Source organism: Diabrotica undecimpunctata, chromosome 6 (assembly GCF_040954645.1).
Source record: "Diabrotica undecimpunctata isolate CICGRU chromosome 6, icDiaUnde3, whole genome shotgun sequence".
Taxonomy (NCBI): Eukaryota; Metazoa; Arthropoda; class Insecta; order Coleoptera; family Chrysomelidae; genus Diabrotica; species Diabrotica undecimpunctata.
The window spans coordinates 142,416,383-142,440,200 of NC_092808.1; the positions used below are offsets into that span (position 1 = coordinate 142,416,383).

The 23,818-nt window shown below is 34.4% G+C and overlaps 2 protein-coding genes across 16 annotated transcripts in view; one reads left to right on the forward strand and one right to left on the reverse strand.

Annotated features, from left to right (window-relative positions):
• pyx (transient receptor potential channel pyrexia) overlaps positions 1–20,970 on the forward strand; it is a 37,236-nt gene extending 16,266 nt beyond the window's left edge. For both annotated transcript variants that reach the window (XM_072535567.1, XM_072535566.1), the window contains exons 2-5: positions 12,944–13,157; positions 13,618–13,793; positions 13,907–14,201; positions 17,505–20,970. In XM_072535567.1, the coding sequence (XP_072391668.1) occupies positions 12,966–13,157; positions 13,618–13,793; positions 13,907–14,201; positions 17,505–19,499 (2,658 nt within the window). In that variant the 5' untranslated portion in view covers positions 12,944–12,965 and the 3' untranslated portion in view covers positions 19,500–20,970. The remainder of the gene's footprint in view (positions 1–12,943; positions 13,158–13,617; positions 13,794–13,906; positions 14,202–17,504) is intronic.
• LOC140443999 (ubiquinone biosynthesis monooxygenase COQ6, mitochondrial-like) overlaps positions 1–23,818 on the reverse strand; it is a 129,013-nt gene that overhangs the window by 104,725 nt on the left and 470 nt on the right. For all 14 annotated transcript variants that reach the window (XR_011951294.1, XR_011951297.1, XR_011951296.1 and 11 more), the window contains exons 2-3: positions 22,571–22,761; positions 21,748–21,984 (exon numbers count right to left, since the gene is read on the reverse strand). Coding sequence is in view for 2 of the 14 variants with exons in the window: in XM_072535569.1 (XP_072391670.1) it covers positions 21,748–21,984; positions 22,571–22,761 (428 nt within the window). In the remaining 12 variants the exon portion in view is untranslated. The remainder of the gene's footprint in view (positions 1–21,747; positions 21,985–22,570; positions 22,762–23,818) is intronic.

Genomic DNA, 23,818 nt, shown 5'->3' on the forward strand with positions numbered 1-23,818 from the left:
ATACCAGTCAGAACAGCAGCTTTAAACGTAAATCATCGTAGAAGTAGATTACAATTTGCCAGAGAGCACCTTAACTAGAATGTTGATGACTGGGAGCACGTGTTGCTTACTGATAAATCGAGGTATTGCTTATATAGCTCAGATAGACGTGTGAGAGTTATTCGAAGGCCAAGAGAACGCTACGCAAGTACAATATATGACCTATTACTTTATGCAATGGAGGATCTGTAATGGTTTGGGGAGAAATATCTCTTACAGAGCGAACGGAACTTGTTGCTTTACAAAGAGGTTCCTTAACAAATTAAAGGTATATTACAGACATTTTGTCTAACCATATAGTTCCATTTGCTCCTTACATAGGAAATCATTTTCTTTTAATGCATGATAACGCTCGATCACATGTTGGACGTGTGATCCGTGATTATCTGGACGAAGCTGGAATACAAACCATGAACTGGGCACCCTGCAGCCCTGATCTCAATCCCATAGAGAATTTGTGGGATACTATTGATCACCATCTCAGAAGCCGACAACCACCGCCTGTCTCTCCTGACGACATAGAAGTTATGGTGAAAGAAGTTTGGGATGCAATTGATCAAGATCAAGACCAAATACGCTGCTTGATTTTAAGTATGCCTCGTCGCTGTGAAGAACTAATTAGATGTAGGGGTGAAAATACTCGTTATTAAGTGTTTTTGGGAAAGGGGAATTGTTAAAGATTATTTAGGTTATGTTTTCTTAGGCTTCATTTGTATTAATTGTCAATAAAGTTTATGTAAGTAATGTTTTCTTTGCTTTAAATGTTAATAAAAACTTCTTAAATTTAAAGTTTTGTATAATATTTGATAATAGAGATATCGAGATAATTTTTTTTACGAAAATCTTGAAAAAGAATGAATCTATCACAAAATATTAAAGATGTGGCGTTTCTTTTTAATAAATTCTACAGAAATAGACCAATTTACTAGAAATAACCAATTTACTAGAAATAGACCTGTGATATTAAAAAAATCATCAAAATCCAATTATCCGTTCAGAAGTAAAATAGCTTCAAACTTATGGTATATTTAAGGTGGTGCGTTAATTTTGGGTAGTAGTGTAGTTATTCAGATTTTTTACAATGTAGATCCATAATTTAAGTCGAATCAAATACATCATGTCGTTGCAGTTCCCAACAACAAGTCATTGTGTGAAAATAAATAGACTGCATTCTCATCTAATATTTTCTGAAATTTTAATGGAATCGTGCATGGAAAACAATAAATAAACTGTACATTTCTCGGTGATGTTTATTTTACGGTCTAAAAGTAGATTATTTCAGAACAGTTTATACTTCAATCCAAAATGTGGGTATACCAAATTCACGTTTAGGTTTATTTTAGTATCATTACGATTTATAAATTAATTTGTTTAAGAATGAAACTTAAACAATTTCTACGGAAAACGTGTAAATATTTAGTTGCTACTGTCAACCTTAAATGTTTGAATATTTTATTTACCTTCCTTCAACATTCCGTTTAATGGACCAGGTAATAATGGTTAGATGTAATGAAACGATTTTTAATTGTTATAAAATAAAAAACGAAGTACCTCCATCCTGGACAACACCTTTTCCATACATTAATGTCAGTCTGCCCTTTTTCAATAAAGATCAAACAAACCATACTAATTTACTTCAGCCCTTCCACTTAATAATATCACATTATACAGATTATTACTTCTTATTCTATCTATAGTAGACAGCATATGGGTCATTGATCTGGTTTACTTTTTAAAAACCAACTATCAATCTTATTGTGTTCACAGACTCTTTAAGTTCCGTACAGTAAAGTCAATCCAATATGTCTACCCAACTAATCATTTGGTCATCAAGATAAAATAAGAAGTCCATACTGCTCAACTGAATGGAAAAAAATATATTATTCGGGATACCATCCCATATTGGAATTCCAGGACATGAAGAGGCAGACAACGCTGCGAAATAAGCTGCAAGTAGTGATAGTGTGGAGTGTATTGAAACATTTACGAGTGCGGACGTGAAAGCGGCGGTTAAATGTAAAGTGCGATATATGTGGGAAGAAAAGTGGAAAGTGTCATCGGCCAAGCTATGCGATCGTTCAAAAATCGATAAAACCCTGGCCCACATTACCAACAAGTCGAAGAGACCAGGTAATATTAGGGCGACTCCGACTGGGCCATATGCGATTAACTAATAGTTATGTGTTTTCCAATAAACAAGAACCAAGATCTGACAACTGTGATGGAAAATTAACAACCAAGCATATATTAGAGAAATGTCCAACATTAACGCCAAAGCGCATGTTGTACAATATACCAAACAAATTCAGTGATATTTTAGGTCTACAGTGCAATATTTCAAACATAAAAAGTTTCTTAACCCCAATTAACGTTTTAAATGCTATCTAAACTAACATTATAAATGTAATACAAATTATTGTTCGCTACCATTGTTTCGCTAATAACCAATTTGGCTGATGCGATTTTGTTAATAAAAAAAAAATCTTCTGAATGTCATTGTAATTAAAAACAGTCAATTTTTACTTCCGGCATCTCAGATTAGTTGGCATTTTCCATTCCGACAGCTGAGATTAATGCATCCTACAAGATTGATAATTATAAAGAACAACTAAGGCAGGCGTAATCACTGACACTTTAAGTACCATTTTGACAATTCAGCAGCTGTATAGCCTTGTGAAAACAGAATTAGATATTTTACACCAAAAAAACATAACTTGTGTAGGTAGTGAATTGAGGAAGCTAATAACGTTCGTTAAATGTTACAACAAAATGAATTATTACGGTATTAGTAATTTAAATACATCGCTAAAATTACAAGGGAGACATTAACTAGTTAACAAGGTTATTAACTGTTCAATGTTCATTAGATTTTTAGTGAATTTTGTTTTATAAAAATTTTTTTCAATTAGAAGAATGTAATTTCCATGTTATATGCCATGTTATATCGGCTTGTTTTCTTAGGTCATAGTCCCATCTTAAATTTGAACGTCTTCTTGGTTTCTTGAAGCATCTTGGATACCAGAGTGTAATTCTAGTGGACCATCTATTGTCAGGTCTTCTTGCTAAATGTCCCGTCCACTGCCATTTTAAAGATTTAATTCTTCTTCTTCTTTTGGCATCATAACCCTAGATGGGTCTTTGCCTGTCTGGCTATGTCCTTCCATTCAGATCTCTCTTGTGCCCTTCTTCTCCATTGTCTTATGTTCATTGTTTTCAGGTCATCTTCCACGTCATCCAACCATCTCGTTCTGGGCCTTCCTTTTTTTCGCCTTCCTATGTGCTTCCATTGTAACATTTTCTTTGTTGTTTTTGCATCAATTTGTCTCTGCATATGTCCCAGCCATGACAGTCTTTGACTTTTCACAAATCTTACAATGTCATAACCTTCATTTAACTCATTAACCTCGTCGTTTCTCCTGATTCTCCATGTGCCATCTTCCTCTTGTACCGGGCCATATACTTTCCTCATTATTTTTCTCTCGAATGTCCTGAGTTGGGCTTCATCTTTTTTCGTCATTACCCAAGTTTCACATCCATAGGTTACTACGGGTCTAATCAGTGTTCTGTAGATAGTCATTTTGGTTCTTTTGTCTAATAATTTCGATGTCATCAATCTTTTATTAGCATAGTATGTACGATTCCCGCTGGAAATACGTGCATTAATTTCGCTACTTACGGAGTTCTTCTGATTGATTTCTGTGCCGAGATATGTAAAGGCATCCACTCGTTCGATAGTATAGTTGTCTATTGTGATGTTATTTTCATTGTCAGTTATTCTTTTGACTGTCATATACTTCGTTTTTGCTTTGTTTATTTTGAGACCTCTTTTTCTTGCTTCAGGATCAATTTGTTTGAACACTTCCATTAGTCGTAGCTTATTCCTACTAATGATGGCTACATCGTCTGCATATGCAGTAATTTGTACTGATTTGGTGTTTATATGGCCGGTTATATTGGTTTTTCTGATGACTGCCTCAAGAACTAGATTGAATAGCATGGTTGATAGGGCATCTCCCTGTCTTACTCCCATGTTGATGTTAAACAGGGGAGTCAGTTCTCCATCTACTCTGACTGCGGCTCTTGAACCCTGCAACGTCATTTTTATGAGGCTGATGTATTTCTTAGGTATACCTAGATTACAAAGGTCTTCCAGCATTCTGTCTCTTTTCACACTATCAAAAGCTTGTTTAAAGTCTATATACATATTATATAGGTCTATGTCGTATTCATAAGCTTTTTCTTGTATCGTTCTTAGTATGAATATGTTATCTGTAGTGGCTCTATTTGGTCTGAATCCATTTTGATATTCACCAATTATATTTTCGGAGTATTCTAATAATCTATTGTAGATTATACCAGAAAGAATTTTGTATATTACATTTAGCAATGTAATTGGCCTATAATTCTGGCATTCCCTCTTATCTCCTTTTTTATATATTGGCTGTATGAGGCCAACTGTCCATTCCTCATGACCATCTATTGTCAGGCCTTCTTGCTAAATGTCCCGTTCACTGCCATTTTAAAGATTTAATTCTGTGGATTAAATCAGTGACCTTGGTTTTCTGTCTGATCCATTCTATTCTTTTTCAATATCTCTTTATTATATCTAGTATGCATCGCTCTATTGACCTTTGAGGGCTTTATATAGTTCGCTGTAGAATTTAGTTACGAGTTGTATTATTTCATTTCTGTCTGTAGTTCTGGTGTTTCCGTTTGTTAGAGCAACAATTTGCTTCTTCCCAATGATTAATGCTTTTCTTGCTGTTTTCATATTGTTTTTCCTGTTTTCGATTGCATTTTCTATTTATCTTTCCTTATTGTCTAACAAACTGCTGTGTATTGAATTCTCTGTATGTTACTACTTACTTTCATTTTTCTTCTTTGTTTTAGCATTATTTTGGTTTTATTAGACAGTTTCCTATATATTTATTTTGTTGTTGCTAGCCTCTGATTTCTTTGGCACTATCAAGGATGATTTCCATTATTCGAGAGCTGTCGATTTGATCATGTAATTCTTCATCACTTGTCTTTTGGTAGTGATCTGAGTTTTCTTTTATATTGTTAATAGTTATACCAGTTAATGTTGGTTTTGTGATTAATTTTATTCTTTCTAGTTTTAGATCTAGAACAATTTTTCCTCTGATTAGTTTATGGTCACCGCCTGTTTGAAATGTATTTATTACACTGATATCTTTTATTGTAGCAATCCTGTGGCTAGAATGAAGTCAATTTCGTTCTTAGTGGTTCCATTTGGTTCTACCTAAGTGCATTTTCTGTTCGATTTTTTCTTAAAGAATTTATTTGCAATTTGCGTGTTTTGGTAGTATGCAAACTGAACCAGGTCTTTCTCCCTTTTCATTTCCCTCACCGACTCCATACTTTCCCATGACTTGTTCTTTGTCTTTTCTCTTTCCCACTTTGATATTAAAGTCACCAATTAAATACTTGAAGTGATTTTTATTGTTATTTAATGCATCAGTTATGTTACTGTAGAGTTCATCTATTTGTTCGTCAGTGTGAGTAATCGTTGGGGCGTATATTTGTATAATGATAGTTATATATATATATATATATATATATATATATATATATATATATATATATATATATATAAATATATATATATATATATATATATATATAAATATATATATATACATATATATATATATATATATATAAATATATATATATATATACATATATATATATATATATATATATATATAAACATATATATATATATATATATAAAAATATATATATATATATATATATATATATATATATATATATGTATTAAATCTAGTGCGATGATTAATACTATTACAAGAATTAATATTAAACTCAACAGTCTTCCGGGTTAAACCGCGTCGATTATCATTGCGCCGAGCTTTCGGCATCCTCTTTGGTCTTCCGAGGTCTCAGTCTCCCCAGCATCCAGACACTCTACTACACTGATCAGTAAGCAATGCATTACTAATCAACACATACAATATGTGTTAAATATAAGTTTAACGTTCGGGATAGGGCATTAAATCAAACGAGAAGAAAACAAGATAGAAATGTTTTCAACCGAACGTGAGTGGATAACTTAGAAGATCACATAAAATGTTTCGTAGAGGCCTTGCCAGAGACGAGGGGGAATGGAAATTCTGAAGGTTACGGCTCATGATCAACTGCAACGCTACTGATAATGGAGAAGAAGCTAGTTGACTTACAAACTCCTGTCATATCAGCACGTATTGAGACTATATTCATAGCAGTAGTAAATGGTATTTGATGTACAACAGCAACTTACACATGTAACATTACAGTCTTTGTTTCTAAATTAAGCGCACCCTTGCACTTTACTTATACAATCAGTAAATAATTTCCTTACGTGAACTGGGCACTATTCATCATCATCATTCAGCCTCAAGAGTCCACTGCTGAACATAGGCCTCTTCCTCATGTTTCCAACCCCGTCTATCTTGCGCCGCTCTCATCCAGTTTTTATTGAGTCTTCTTAAATCGTCAGTCCATCTTGTAGGTGGTCGACCGACGCTTCTCTTGTCTTCCCTTGGCCTCCATTCCAATAACCTCTTTGTCCATCGCCCATATGTCATTCTGGCTATGTGTCCTGCACATCTCCATTTTAGTCTGGCTATCTTCTCGATGATGTCAGTCACTCCGGGCACTATTCATGCTCATTATTTACTACCTGATTAACATTTCTGAATCTCAACAGTTTTTCTAAAAATAACGTTTCTTTACAATTGGAATACAATATATCAAATCCCAACTACTCTGTTTATCAATTATGATGGTATATTCAATAAATCACGGTTGATAAATACTTCTAATCCTTTAATAACACAAAATCTAATTTCAAAATTTGTGGAAAAGCCCATTCAACGATTTCCATTATAGCTAAGTTTTCCTGATAAAAATTAATCCCGGTTTTTCAGATAAAGTACATAGTGAACACGGGTTTACAAATTATTGCAAAAATTGTTGTATTTCACTGTAGTAGTTTAGTGTTCGTGTTTGTTAGATGGAACTTTTAGGTTATTAAGGTATCTATGTAATATGTCTTACAATTAATATAAAAGGCCGGTTTAGTATGTACAGTAGTGATGTTACGAATGTCAGTTTTTGAACATTCGCGAATGCGAATGCGAATATATGCCACCGACATTCGCGAATACGAATATTCAGTTTTTTTTTTTAATTTGGCAATTTTAATTGTCTCCGGCACTACCGGCAGTGTCATTTGCGTGAGGTGTGTAGTTAGATAAGTTCAGATAGTAATTCAGCAATTTTCAGAACAATAAAATTATACAAATCATGTACTGTATTACATTACAGTGTAGTGTACATTATAATATGTATCTTGTTCCGAAAATTGCTGAATTAATAAATTTATCTGAACTTATCTAACTGAAGTCGAACTGTTTATGTTTGTTTGTTTAAACTCTTTACATAAAAAACATAGACAATTTTTAATTTGTAGTTTAATAATTCTTAGACTTTTTCAAGATGATTGTCTAAAATTAAAAACTTTTGGATAATAAAAGTTTCAGAGAATAATTTGTTTTTGTTTGTTTACACTGCATCATTTATTTTTTGTTTTCTAATTTTATAGTTTTCTAAGCTTGTTAATTAGCTCTTAATGTTAGGCTTGTAAAATAAAGTGAATTTTCTTAATAAAAAAACTGAGAAGTGAATGGATTTTTATTTTATTAACCTAATCTTCAAATTTTTTTTTCTTATACATATTTATATTTGCAAAACATTCACACACATTTCGCGAATGCGAATGCGAATATGCAAAAATACGCGGATATTCGCGAATGCGAATATTCGTTACATCACTAATGTACAGTATTACTTAACAATTTTGCAACGGTCAACGTCTAGCACATTTGGAAACATATCGCAGTACTTTTGTACAGCGTACGATTTTTTCGTTCAAACCTCAAATATTAGTATGGGCGCGGAAGCGTCCAATCGCGAATTGCCGTAAGTCACACTCATACTCCATCATTCACGTTCACGCCCGAGAAGGTTACTCACGCTTACGACGACGGGTCACGATGTGACGCTTATCCTGTTATTTCACGTAACGCGTACAACTCTATAATGAACCAGTTCCACTGTTGGTTGCGATATTTTTTTGCCATGAAATGTCTTTTTTACGAATTTCCTCCCTGTCTATATTTTTTTAATTCAATTTGTATGAGCGACTTTTTTAGTTTGTATGAGTGTTTTAGAAATTTTTTGATTCATTTATTTTAACCATTCTTTTTTTTTTATATAGATTTATTTATTTCGTCTTTTATTCTATTGTATTCAATCTGGTTTTTATATTTGTTATTTTCAATCTTGCCTTCTAGATTGATAGTTATTACATCAATATCTAATTGTGTAGTCGAATATTATGTTTCTTTTACACTACATCTACCGGAACATTGTAGCAATCATGCACACATTTAATGTACTGTACTTTAACCTACACGCATTTCTTTTTTTTATATTATATAAATGTAATTACCACTGAATTAGTTAATGTTAATTATGGTGCTTCTGTTCGATTCCCTTCCTGAAATATTGCAATAACAAAGTCCCAAGAGTAGTCATTATTATCAAGGGATGTTATAGAACAGAGAATTTTTAATTATAAATGTGCACATGAGTATGCTTTCACGGTAACCTAAATATATTATATACATCAAAAACAAATACTCTAACGTCAACGAGAAAATCTAAAATCTAATGAATTTATTTTAAAATAAAGAATTATATTGTATTACGGATGTACGTATGGTAAGTAGTTACTTTCTATTAGTGTTAGTATTAAATTTTATATATTTATCTTATGTTACCCTGATTTAACACTACACGGCTTGCTTTAAATGTTTTTGAAAGCCTTATATACAAGATGGCCCACAGTAAATTTCCCTATTCAACAAGTTATAAAAGACAAAGTTGTAAAATCAGAAACGATTTATTACCAAAACCTAAAAGGCTACAAATGCTTTACTTTTTAAAAATAATGGTGCCCATATAACGGCTATCCTGTTCATAGCACTCTTGCAAACATCTACGTAAGTGTTGGAACACACGTTGGCATAAGGCAATTGGAATATTGTTGGATTCATCGCGAATTACTGCTCCATGGCTACTAACATATCCGCACATTTACTCTGTGTCACCTTGTATAAGATATACATACATATTACAGGATCCAACTTATAAATACAATACATTTTGGAGACGGCTATCGCCGTATTCCCGTTCTCCTCCGCCAATCCTCCCGGTCCAAGGCATGCTCTTCCTCCAAACTCGTCTACCTCTTTTTCTTCTTCAAGGGAGCTTCCATCTGTAAAGTTTTTGGGGCCAACGTTCGTCAGGCATTCTCAATAAGTGTCCAAACCATTTTAAACCTTTTCTTTCTATTATGTCAATGCCCGTTTCTGTAGCATTCATGTTATTTCTTATAGATTCGTTGGTCTTCCTTTCCAGCCTTGATGTTCTAGCACTTCTTCTCAAATAATCCATTTCAACTGTCAACAATCTTCTCTTCAGGTCTGCATTAATTGTCCATACTTCAGAGCCATAACAAAGAACTAATTCAACCATGGTTTGCCCTATTCTTTTTTTGTTCCTTTTGAAAATGTTGCGATCCCACCATAAGAAGTTCAGACATCCTACAATTTTACGTCCGTGATTAATTCGGTGTTTAATTTCGGTTTCTCCCAAGCCGTTCTTATCAACACTTCAAACCTTGCATCTGAATCGATAACTAAATATTCTGTTTTCTTCTTGCTGACTTCTAACCACCATTTTGCATATTCTCTGTATAGACGCTTTATCACAAATTCTAAATCATAAGAATCTTGAACTAGGACGACTTGATCATCCGCAAAGTTCAGGGAGAACAGTACGTCATTTCCTATGGGGATTCCCATTCCCTGGCAGTGGTTTTTTTCAATTTTGGAGGGCTGCCTCAATATATAAATTAAACAGTAAGGGTGACATACTGCATCCTTGTCTTAGTCCTTTAGTTACTTTTATTGGCTTTGATAGTCTCTCCGATTTTTAGGTAAGTAGTGTTATCCCACCTTCTTAAAGATGCGACAGTTACTCACTACCCGTAATCTTGATTTGTCCCTACGATACCGCATGATAAAGTGTTATGTATATAGTGTACTTTTATGTATAAGCGTAAAACGTCTTATCTTGGACACATATTTAGACACGACAGGTATAACTTCCTTCAGCTTATTATAGAAGGGAAAATAAAAGGCAGACGCGGCCCGGGTAGACGACAAATGACCCTGGCTGCGCAACATCAAAGATTGGACAGGATTAGACTTTCAAAGTTTAATAAGGAAAGCCCAAAATAGGGAAGACTTTGCAGAGGTCATCGCCAACCTTCGCTAAGAAGACGGCACCTAAAGAAGAAGTGTTATCCCTATATACTTCTGGTATTATTATTCTGGATTATTCCTAAACGATATGGACTAATGCCGAGTTGTTGTAAAGCTTGACACAATTTAAGTCTTGGAACTGTATCATACGCCTTTTCTAGGTCGATGAAGGCTAGATGTACTTCGGTACCAACCGCTATTCCAAACAATTTCCCGAAAGTAGGTAGGATACTTAATCCTCTGTAGCAGTTAGGATCTTTTCGATTACCCTTTTTAAAGATGGACACTTGGTTAGCGGTTTTTCATTCAGATGGTACTTAAATTTGTTGGCAGCATTGATTAATTAGAAAAGTTATTCGTTCTATTAGGAGTGGATCCTGCTTTAAGTAACTCTACAGCTATATTGCCAAGTCCTGGAGATCGCCCGTTTTTCATTTTAATTAACGCAGTACGGACCTCGTTGTTAGTAGCATTAATGTTACTATTTGTCTGTATCTCCATACTGTATTCCTCTCCCATATATTCCAATCTGGACTCTTGGAATAAATTTTTATAGTGATTTTCCCACTTTTCTATAGAAATTAAGTTACTTAAGGAGTTATGGGTGTTTTTCTTTAGATTAGTGATAGTTCTACATGCTTACGTAGTCTGAGAACCACCAATTAAATTTTCAACTTGGACACATTTTTGTTCCCAGAAATTGTTTTTTGCTTCTTTTATTTGATTGTGTACTTCACCGTTTTTCCTTTGATATGTTACTCTATTGCTAGATGTTTTATTTGTTAGCCATTTCTTATATATTTTATACATTTTTTATATATTTTGTATATATTTTATATATAAGATATACAATAAATAAAAAATACAAGAGATAAAGTGTAATGCTGGGAGAAAATGTATTACTTGTAGCAGCTGCAGATAATTTTCAATGTTAAGAACACTAGCCCAAATTAGCGAAGTGCGCAGATGATAGAAAAGAAAGTACCAGAGAGAGAGACAGAGAGAGAGAGGAACGTCTTAAGCAAATTCAGAACATTGTTGCCAAGTTTCGTGTAAAAGTTTGTTATAACAATTTTATTATTGTTATAACATTACATATTGTTTTATTATTGTTATACAAATTGTAAGAACTCTTTAACCGCAAACCGTAATCAGGTAATGAAAAAAGACTGATTTTATAAAAAGCTTTTATTTAATTAGAGAAAATGTGTAAGAGATTTTGTATATATTTATAAATCGAGTTCTTCATCCTCTGTTTCATTCTAAGATTTACCATCAGAGTCATCGGATTGCATCGTCATGTATCAAGATTTATTAGTATCTGATCAAAGATTTGATCAAACAAAGGTTTTTATTGATAAATTCGTCTTTAGATGATCCAATTCAATCATTCAAACGAACGCATTCAGCCCCATGGCATATATCGGTCTTCATGGCAAGTAAAGAACGACCGAGGACTGAAAGTAATGAGAGTATTGGCTGTTGGGTGGGATTTTATTTTGTCTCGATCGGCGCCGTCGGCGGTCGATCAATCGATTTTTTTCACCGCACGATCGGATCGTTATGAACTAGCGGGATTCGGTCGTTCCATACTTTGAAGTGATTGAATCAAAACGAACGAATCAATCACGATTGATACAACACTATTTGGATCGATTTCTCACATACATTTTTCCATTCGTTTCCTCGGTCAATCACGTATTTCACAAACTTGGGCTTATTGATTTTGATCAAATCGTAAAAATCAGGTCGGAACATGTTATCATTAAATGAAATATTTCTTTCTCTTAACCACGTTTTCATGTCTTCTTTTTTACTACTTGAAGTAGGAGCTTTGTCCGCCTGTTTATTGTGATAGAATGCGTTCGCTACAACAATAACACTATTGGATTCAAAATTTACAAGTAATTTTACTATCAAGCACTTATTATAGTTTTCTGAATTCATTTTTATTTGTCCTTGTAAATCACCATCTTTTGCATTCTTTATGTAAAGATAAAGACGTTGAAATGACAGTAGATGATTGCCTTTCTTTTCAATTCGAGCAGCAAAAACACCGTCTCAAGGATAAACCATTTTAAGGTTAAACTGTAGATATTGTCGGAATAAAAGGTTATTCCTAACACCGTTCAATAGCTTCCAGTAAGCTTGGATTTGCTGTTCACCTAATTCGCCATCGAAGAGAAGTCTCCTGACTTCTTGCTGCTTCATATAGAAGTCGCTACTAGCGTACTCAGGCATGTTGTTACTATGGAGAAATGGCCATATAGACGAAGAGCATTACACTTCAGTTTGAGTTACCACAAGTGTTCCTGATGAGAGGTGAAAACTCGAAACATTGAGTGATACAGTAAAAAACTTGAAATAATATATTAAAAAAATATCGATATGATGTATGGTTTGTCTCTGATTGTAATCCGTATTGTAAACCGGCTACGAAAAATATTTTGTATTTTCAAAATTAATAAATATTTTCTTTTCCATTACAGAAGAAGTTGCTAATGGAACAACATGGTGTCTATATTAGAAGAAGCAGATGATCCGATGCTTAGATGGAAAAACAGAGATGTGGAAATGCAAAGTTATTCTTATAGTATCTCCAGCGAGGAAGAAAGCGGCTCCGCTTTCGATATAGAGCAAAGAACAAGAACTAAACCTTATCAAGAAATATGGAATACAAATTCTATATGGGAGAGTCTTATGGTAAGCCTTTTAATTCTTTACACATTAATATCTCTCGTCATCATCATTCTGGCTTTACAACCCTACGTGGGTCCTTGCCTCCTTAAGAATTTCTCTCCAGTTGTCGCCTTCTTTCTCATTCATCGCCTTTCTCTTCCAAGCAATTCCCATATTTCTCATGTCTTCATCGATGTTATCAAGAAACCTTGTTCTGGGTCTTCTTCTCTGACCAATGGGTCTCTAATTAATATCTCCAAGACTATCATATTTACAGTTAAAATCTTAAGTAAATCTTCAAAAGTAGGATGGCATTTTTAAACATTCATAGCTTGAAAGCTCAGTAATATTTATATTTAAATAAGTTCTTAGTATTTTTTAATATGTTATAATTATTCCGCAGGTAATTCTGCCATACTGCTATTACCAACCTTGTTAATATTTAATATCTTCTAGTTTTGCACAATTTTGTTGTTTTTTTCAGCATTTGAATGAGGCAGAAGAAATAAATGAACTATTACTTAAAGACGATGTGAAAAAGGCTATCCATACGAACAAAAATACTGCTCTACTCATTTCCTCATGGACAGGAAATGCATCTGCATTAAAAAGTATCATAGAAGCCGAACCGTTTCTAGACAAAACCGATGAAAATGGAAGGTAGTGTAATTTTATCATGCTACTTAAGTATATATGTTTATCATTTTTATACTTCGGGTCCGCACTCGATTACTAAAATAGTCTAATTAATCAATATATTCTTACTGTTTTAGGACAGCAGTCCACTTAGCATCTTACGGCGGGAAAAGTGAATGTTTAAAGTTATTACTAGATGCAGGTTGTAACATCAACGCCTATGATCACAGCAAGCAGATTACGCCGTTACATTGCGCAGCCGGTGCGGGTGATTTGACATGCATAAAGATCTTGATAAAAAGAGGGGCAAGCATCAACGCCGGTTTAAACAGTGGAAATTTTAGACCACCATTGTATTTTGCAGTACAAAGCAACGCTACCGAATGTGTGAAAGAGCTGTTGCAAAACGGAGCAATTCCAAATACTTGCCAGGTAAGACTGTCCAATTATTTTACAATTTTTCTCATTTTTATGCTGACGGTTTGTCAAGCACTATCTCATCAAAGTATCTCTTCTAATGCATTTTTAAATCCTTGACTTGTATCTCTTACCTCTTCCATCTCTTCCTTAATTTTTCCACATTTCAATGTTACATATTTTAGCTCGAACTTAGTTATTTTCAGAGATTTTAGGGTTTTTATAAGAAAATATAACCATGGAGAAATACGTGTCTCTTTATTGAAGGTTACAAGACAACTCCCTCTTAAAACTAACTAACTGATACTGTTATAATTTATCTCAGTCTGTCTATAAAAAAACATCAACATTTTTTGGATCACATAAGCACATTAACCAACCACTTGACATTCTGATCGCAGGTGGCTATTACAAACTCGCATACCCCATAGGCATCGCCGTAGTATGCCACGCATGTCATTATTGGTCTGATGACTTGTAAATTCTGACTTTCATTTCTTTCCTGATATTTTTATTTCTCCATCTGTATCTGTATCTGTAGAGTAGGGAGGGCGAGTTAAGTTTCACAGCACTTAGACCACAATTGACCCATTGTGCATCCTCCCAGGGAGCTGTCGCCCTTAGCTCATTGTCCATCCTGCTATTTCTAGGAAGGTGGACAAGTCACCAGGAGACATCTCTCTTATGTGGGCAGGTGTGGGCCAGGACTCGCCGAACGCGTACTCTCGTATTAACGATAACTCCGGGCATTCACATAGGACATGCTCTACAGTTTCGTCGTCTTCTCGTTCACACTTCCTACATAGAGGTGTGTCTGCTAGCCCCAGTGTGTGGAGGTGTTTGCTTAGTTGACAATGACCAGTTAAAAAACGAACTGTCAAACGTAGGTTTTACCTACTTCTTTGATGCTGACTCTTCAAGATTACTTAATGTTACCCTGGCAAGTTTACATCCTTGTCCTTCTTTTCAATCTTTTTACGGTTTGCGTATGGGAGTGACATTTGACAATCTCCGCGATTGTTGTAGTTGACCAACCAAAAAGATCCCCAGGTCCTAAGAGTCTTAGGCCTGCCGCCTTCCTAGCCAATTGGTCAGCAATGCGGTTGCCTTTATTCCTATTGTGCCCTTTAACCCACCTCAGGATGATGGTATTGCTATCCGAAGCTTGAGTTAGTGACTCGCGACACTACATTACTAACCCTAATGTGACACGTGGTCTATTCAAGGTTAGTAGCGCTTGTCTGCTATCTGTGCAGATCATTATAGTTTTCCCTGCTATACTTTTTTGGGTTATTTCTTTTGCAGCTATCGAGATACCAGCCAGTTCTGTCTGAACTACGCTGGCATTTTTGCCCATACCCCACTTTATTCTTAGGTTCAGTGTTCTGGAGTATATCTCGCATTCTGAGCCTTCTTTCATTTTGGAGCCATCGGTGTATATGCAATAGGCATTTGCCACGTTTGTCTCCCTATACTGTCTTGTTTCGATTTTGTAGGGTTTGTTAAAGACAAACTTTGGTTCAATTGAGTCGCAGCCTGCCTGTAGCAGTGGTAGCGCATCCAGCTCTCCCCGCCAGAAACGAGTTCTCAATTGTCCCATTCCTACATCAAGGTTTGCACCAGCTGAGCGCAGTCGCATCATTGTCACTAGCGCCACCTCTTTGACATATATATCTAGAGGCGTGATGCCAATGATGAACTCCATTGCAGCAGTTGGTGTTGTTTTCATGGCACCTGTTATATTTATGCAAGCCATCCGCTGAATATGGTTTATTTCTCCATATTGTTTCATTCAGGCAACCTGCGGCTCTCTTTGCTCTATTCACTTGATCTTCCATTTCTGTTTCGAGCTTTCCGTAGCTAGATAATGTGATACCTAGATATTTAATCTCCATCTCTTGTTCTATTATCTGACCCTCCAGCTCCAATTTATATCTTAGTAAATTTGCTGTTAGAAACACGCATTTCTTGGAGAAATTAACATTTTCTGGAGGTTATATTAAATTTGTGCAGCATACGTTGTAAACCATCTTCACTTTGAGAGAGTAGTATTGCGTCGTCTGCATAGCAGATTATTTTAAGTTGTTTTTCTCCCATTTGGTTTCCTTTTTATATATAATAAGGTTGAACAATAGAGAATTCAGGGAATCTCCCTGTCTTATCCCATTGCCGGCTTCAATAGGGTCAGTTAGTTTTTCTTCTACTTTTACTTTTATTGTGTTATTTTGGTAGATATTTTCGATCGATTTGATTACTCCTAAAGGTATCTCTTGCGTACAATAAGTGAATAACGTTTTTTAATTTGACCCAGTCAAATGGCTTCTTAAGGTCCACGAAACATAGATATGCTGGTTTGTTGTATTCTGATGATTTCTCTTGCACTTGCCTCATTATAAATATAGAGTCGGTGCATGATCTTTCTGACCTAAAACCTTGTTGTTCTTCTGATAGTGTTATAATTCCATTAAGTGTATTTGTTATCACTTTGATTGTTAATTTTAGTGTTGTGTTTAATAAATTAATTCCCCTGTAATTTTCCGGGTCCGATTTATCTCCCTTTTTGAAGAGAGGTATTAGGCTTGATCTCCATTATTGAGGAATTTGGTTTTGTTTTATTATTTTTTGGATTAGTTTTAGTAGTTGTCATTTTTCTTGTGGAAATCAAAATTTCAAAGCTTTAACCTAAAAATGTAAATTGTCAGGTCTCCTGAAAGGCCATTTATTCCCGCCATACACTATGAGGTACACCTGACAGGCTTACATGTTCAAGCGTACTTGTCAGGTGTACCTAATAATGAGTGGCCGGTCTAACAGGGACAAAAGTCAATTGACTGCGGTGTAGAGCAGACCGTTTCCAGAGTGTACTTGGAGATGACGTGATGCTAATATAGAATGTTTCTATTCTTTTGATGTATCATCTATATTAGACCAGTTCTGCCCATTCTTATATCTGATGGGTTTTTGGAGAATACCTTAACTATTTTATATCCATATCTGTCTAGTTATTCAATGATATCTTCAGTAGAATTTCTTTTTCTAAAAACTCTTCGCCATGTACATAATATAATCCTTACGGAAGGTAACATTTTGCCAGTTTTATCAAGATGTTCAAATTTCTTCCACATTATATCCTGTAATTGTATGTAATTTATTGACATATTTTTCAGGTATGACTAAGTCATGTCATCAGTTTTTTTTCTATACGCATATTTATTTCGACTGAAGAGACCCAGTCGTCTGTTTTTCCTTTCCTCCTTATTAATAATATGTCCCTATTAGTGTGCAATATTATTTATACTCATCACGTTTTGGTTTCAGATTTTTAGTGAAACTCCTCTTCACGTAGCAGCAGCTCTGGGAAACTCTGGAGTAGTGGAAGTTCTTCTGCGTTATGGAGCTGCCAAAGATGTACAATGTGGGAATGAGAAAATGACTCCACTCCATCTGGCCGCAGAAGATGGAGACGTAGACTGCGTTAATTTGCTTATAAACGCCGGTGCTAACATAGCTGCGAAAAACCACAAAAATCAAACACCTCTGCATTTGGCAGCTCTGTCCCAATGTGCAGAAACGATTGCGATCCTGTTGAAAAAAGGTGCAGATCCTGATGCTACCGATGTGGATGGAAGAACTCCTTTGCACAGTTCGATCGTAAAAGCCTCCAGGTCTTGCGAATGCGTAAGACTATTACTAAGCGCCAGACCTAACGTAAACAAACCAGATATTTTTGGTTACACCCCTCTTCATCTAGCAGCTCTAAATGAGTATGCCCACTGCGTTATGTTATTAATTAACCACGGTGGGGATGTAACTGCAAGAACTAATGGCGGAATATCAGTTCTTACTTTTATAACCAGAAAGACCCCAGACGTGATTCAAAAATACAAATCCAAATTCGACTACTCTATAAGACTAATAGATCATGAGTTGGGTGACATTGACTGCGAATTAAAATTAGATTTTACAGTTCTTGTACCTACCATGGGCAACAAAGAAACAGAACTTCTTTTGAACTTTATTGAAGTGGGTCATAAGGAAATTCTGAAACATCCGCTGTGTGAAACATTTTTATTTTTAAAATGGAGGCGCATTAGAAAGTTTTTCCTATTCAGTTTATTTTACCATTCCCTTTTTGTATTCTTGTTTACTTTTTACACGGTAGGTGTATTTCTTCGAGATTGCCCATCTGCCAAAAGTCACGTCAGTCCTTGCTGGGTACCAGAATATGTCAAGAGTGTCGGTTATGTGCTGTTAATTCTGAATTTGTTATTGTTAGCTAAAGAATTATTTCAGATAGCCCATTCGTGGGTCACGTATGTAAGGCAATGGGAGAATGCTCTCCAATGGTTTATTATTTTTGGAGTGTTTTGCTGTGTTCAACCAACCACCAATATGAATGTAGAACAGGATGTATATAATTGGCAGCACCATGTTGCAGCCATTAGTATATTTGTCACTTGGGTCGAGCTAATGATGATAGTTGGAAGGTTTCCTGTATTCGGTTTGTATATTCAAATGTTTACAACAGTTGCGGTAAATTATGCAAAGTTTATGCTGGCTTATTTTTGCTTATTTTTGGCATTCTCTTTAAGTTTTGGCGTCATATTCGCCAATTATAAATCCTTTAAAGACCTCAAATGGGTACTGTTAAAAGTCATAATAATGATGTCAGGAGAACTAGAGTATGAAGATGTATTTTTTCCCGATGCTAGAGATGAGAAAATCAAATATCCTTATACAGCACAATTAATGTATCTATGTTTTGTAATCTTGGTGACGATTATTTTAACGAATTTAATAGTCGGTCTTGCAGTTAGCGATATTCAAGAATTACAACAAAGTGCTGGACTAGATAGGTTAGTTCGACAAGCTGAATTAGTAGCTCACTTGGAGAGTATGTTGTTTTCCAAACTTCTGACGTGCATACCTTACAAGGTGATGAAATTTTTACATAACAAAGCATTGCTTCTCAGGTCTCAGCACCATTGGGCTTTATATATACGGCCCAATGATCCAAGAGAAGAAAGAATACCACAAGACTTGATTAAAAATATTTATCAATTAGTAGTGGCGCGAAAAGAAAAACCAAAAAAAAATCGACGAATGAAATCAGACTATTATTATGACGTTATTTCTCCTTCCCTCTCAAGACTAAGTTCTTACAACAGCGATGGCGGAAAGTACGGTAGTAGAAATCAATTAACAAATCTGAAAGCTCAAGTTGACGAAGTAACAAAAACTTTTCATGAGCACAATAAGATGATGAGACATAAGATTGACAAAATATACATGGCTCTAAATGGTACTAAATAATTTCTGGCGATATTGAATGCGTCACGATGCTGTTTTTATTTGAGAAAATGGACCTAAAATGTCCCCTGATGTAGACATAAAATAAGGTATTGAGATATCTAAAAGATTATTTGTTACTATATCCTTTAACTTCCACCACTTTACTTTCCAATGTTCTACTTGTCTTCCTTTCCTCCTCACCTTTACCTCCGTATCCACTAACACCGGTCAGTGTTGACTAGCTATACACTCACCCTTTATCACTTTACAGTGGGTAATCTCTTTTAGCCAACTTGTTCTACACAGCACAACATCTACCTTCCCCCTCTACTATACGTAGCATACTGGTCTTCAGTCTCTATAAAGAATGTATTAATCACAGCCAAATCCCATGCCACTTCAAAGTCAATCAAACTATTTCCTCCTTCATTTCTTATTTCCATACTCCCGACCTCCATGAACTCTTTCTATTCCCGTTCTTTCTTCACCAAATGTCCATTCAAATCATCTCCAATAAAAAACTTTTCGTCTACAGGAATCTAGATCATCTCGCAATCAAGAGCACTCTAAAATTCTTCCTTTTCCTATTCTTCACACTCTATATGTGGGGCGTAAGCACATATTATGTTCATGTTGGTATTGCCTGTACTCAGTTGGCCCTTCATTATTCTTTCACTTCTTATGGTTACCCTTACTAAATGTTCTTTCCACTTGTTGTTCAAAATAACACCCACTCCATTTCTGCCATGACTATTCACATTACTGTATATTGACTTGCATCTTGCATCCATCTCCAAGATCTCTTGATTTATTACATTCACATACAGATACATACCTTTCCAACTAGTTTCTTGCATGCAAAGTACAACAATCCTTCTCTGCATGAAATCGGCGAGCTCCCTTTTTTTTACCTGTCATGTGTCTATCAGAATTGCAATCGTCAGGACTAGCTTCTTTGGCCCCTTCCGTCCTCTAAGAGGTAGCCCTAGCTCACTTTCCGTAGGGCTCAGATGAAGTCGCAACTGCGCGTCTCTTACGGGTAACGCACTAGTCCCTAAACTGTATTCTGTATTCCTTCTTTCAATGGTTTTAGCATTTTTAGGTTTTTTTTACTGTCAGATGCCCTTCCTGGAGCAAACCCTCCTTTATATGTGCTTGGATCTAATTGAGATACATGTACAAACTGTTTTTAAAATAGTGGTGGCTACAAATAAATTTTCTAGAGTAATTCCAACCTATGACAGCAAACGGCATTGCAAGAACAATAGTCGTAACTAAGGGACAACCTAAATAATTCAAGATTTGTACCGATCTGGATCACTCTTAATGAAAACAGCGTCGTGACGTCACGATTATTATAACTATTCCTATTTTTTGAGTAACGAATTTTATTAAAAATATAATTGTATTTTTGTAAAAAAAAACTAGAATAGTTGAAAATTTGTATTTAAATTTTATTATATTATGATTGTAAATAAAGTTATTTAAAACATTGCATATTTTCTTAAATATAAAAATAGTAAACACCTAGCAAAAGAGTATACAAGCACCAAACAGCAAATACATAGTGAACCAACTTGTATTAGAACCAATATTGAATTTTAGCTTGTAGATGCTTTTAGACTATTTAGCCATTATCAGTACTGTGAAGCTAAGTTAGAATAGGAGACAATATCTTGGGAAAAGGATCACTACAGGAGCAATGCAACCAATTTATATTATATATATATATATATATATATATATATATATATATATATATATATATATATATATATACATATATATATATATATATATATACAGAAAATCACTTCACATTTGTATTTAGGTATAAAAAATATAATTAAAACTTTTAAAAAGTGTCATCAAAATTTATACAGTAGCATAACGTGACGTTTTCGATCTAGATCAGATCATCTTCAGTGCATTCTTTTGTAATTGAAGCTAACACTAAAATTGTAGCTGTGACATCAATATATGGTTTTACATTGTTCCAAATTTAAATTCTAATGTGACTCTAGGTCGATGACATTGGATAAAAATTTTAATACTTAAAGAGCAACATGTTTCTTTGCTCGACTTGAACATGTGGTTATTGTCAGTTAAAACGACACAGACCAACTCACATTATTATTGTTGTTTTTCTTTCCTACTCACACTAACAGTTATCACAGTTTAGTTTAGACATTATTTACCTAGCAGACATCGGGTCATATAAAACTTACAGTGAATACACTAATGATTATTTAAAAAAGTAGGTACTTACCAATAAATCACATGTAAACTGGTTACCATTTTCAAGGAAAATATTAACTTGAGAATCATCAACACCTGGTAGTTGGTAATTTTTTACTTTGGATTCATAGAGGATCTCAATGTTGGTGTTTTTTATTTCTTGCTTTGCAGAATGCAGTATTAAGTTATTTTCTACAATGTAGGAAACATCCTCAGAAGATTTTATTTCCCCAAAGGTTATTGAAGCATCAGACAAAGCATCCATAACCTATAAAAATAATGTATTATATCTTTGAGTAATTACTATTTAAATGAGAATAAGCCACAATTAAATGTTAAAGTAAGTTTATTGACATTTCAATTTCCACTTCGGAAATCATTCTTTTCCAATTTGGAAATTGAAATGTCAATAAACTTACTTTAACCTTAATTGTGGCTTATTCCCATTTAAATAGTAATTACTTTAAAATGCCACAAGGAAATAGCTTCAGAACAATATTATATTTTTTATTAAAGATTTCACACCGGGTTTAATCTTCAATAGTACATTATAACTTATTGGAAAGCTAACAACTAGCAAATGTACATCTACAAAACTGCAATATGTGTGGTAAGGACTAATGTCATAGGTTGAAATAGGAATTAAAAAAAAAGGTACAAACGCTAGAAGGTAAATATCACCAACAAGTTAGAAATATGTATTTCTAGTTGCCTTCTGTCTTCTGTACCTTTTTTTCTGGTCCTTTTTACACACTATGACAATACTACTGATTATCTGACATATGATTAAACCATGTATTTCTATTTTGAAGGTTTGTGAAAATAGTATTGGCTATAAAGTACCGAAAACTAACCTGTAGTCTCTTTACTGTAGCAAATCTGGCTTCTTCAATATGTTTCCAAGTGCCAATATTGTTTAAGAGCTTTTTTGTTCCTGGTGTAAGAGACACAACTCTATTACTATATTTTGCAGACAAAACAAAGGGTATATCCTTGGTAGATTCTAATAGTAAAACTTTTCTTCCTGAAAATCTTGAGTTTTTTCCTAAAATGAAAGAAAAGTATTAAAATAAATATTAAAAGCAACATGAATATATTAAGAGCCAACATTCTGCCAGAAATAAAATAATAATTTATTTAATTTGTTGCTTTATAGATTGTAACTGCAACAAATATGCAACAAAGAGAAAAACAACAACAACAAAAGAGAATGAAATCCTGTCAATATTAGTTATACAGGCAATACCACAGTCTTCGCGAACAGCTAAACCACTTATAAACAATTACTAATCATAATAGAAAAAAAATTGTAAAGAATGTAGCCTAATGTTTAACACATAGAAAACTAATTCAAGGTATATTAAGAGCAACGTGAGTAATATCAACCTCCAAAATTAATACTGAAACTTCTACATATCCATGTGAGTCTTAAAAATAACTCACTTTAGAGTTGTTGAGAACTTAGACCAACTGTTGGAGATCAAAGTATACCTACTGCTTTAATATTATATTATAATTCTAACATAACTAACATTGAGGACATAAAATGACAACAAGAATTGTATCATAGTACAAGGTTCTAAAACTACATTCTTGCAGCATATCTGCTTTGTTCAATTGAAATTAAATAGTATTAGCCAGAGGCATTATGTGATATTATGTTGATAGTATGCCATGAATGTCTAGTACATACTGATCTATGCTATCTACAGAATAGATACAACTTCTACAATATCCTGCTGTCACTCTCTTTGCAGTTTCCCTATATGGGGTTGGCTTCACTAATTAAATTTCTCCACAAATTTCTTCTTCTACTCCTTCCGGGAACATGCAGCTCAGAAATTCTTCATATTGGGTGCTTAGCAACTCAATGTTAAATATGGCCTGACCATCTCATTTTGGTGCCACACATAGACTTCCCCAAGTTCTTCCCATTCTGCCCAATTTTAATCTTAATCTTATCTTTTTTGTCACTCCACTAATCCTTCTAAGCATTCTCATTTCCGCCACATGAAATCATTATTCCTCTTTCTTTTTAACTGCCTCACATTCAGTATTCAATAGAAATATATTGACTATAAAAGGGGTATTTCTTAGAAACA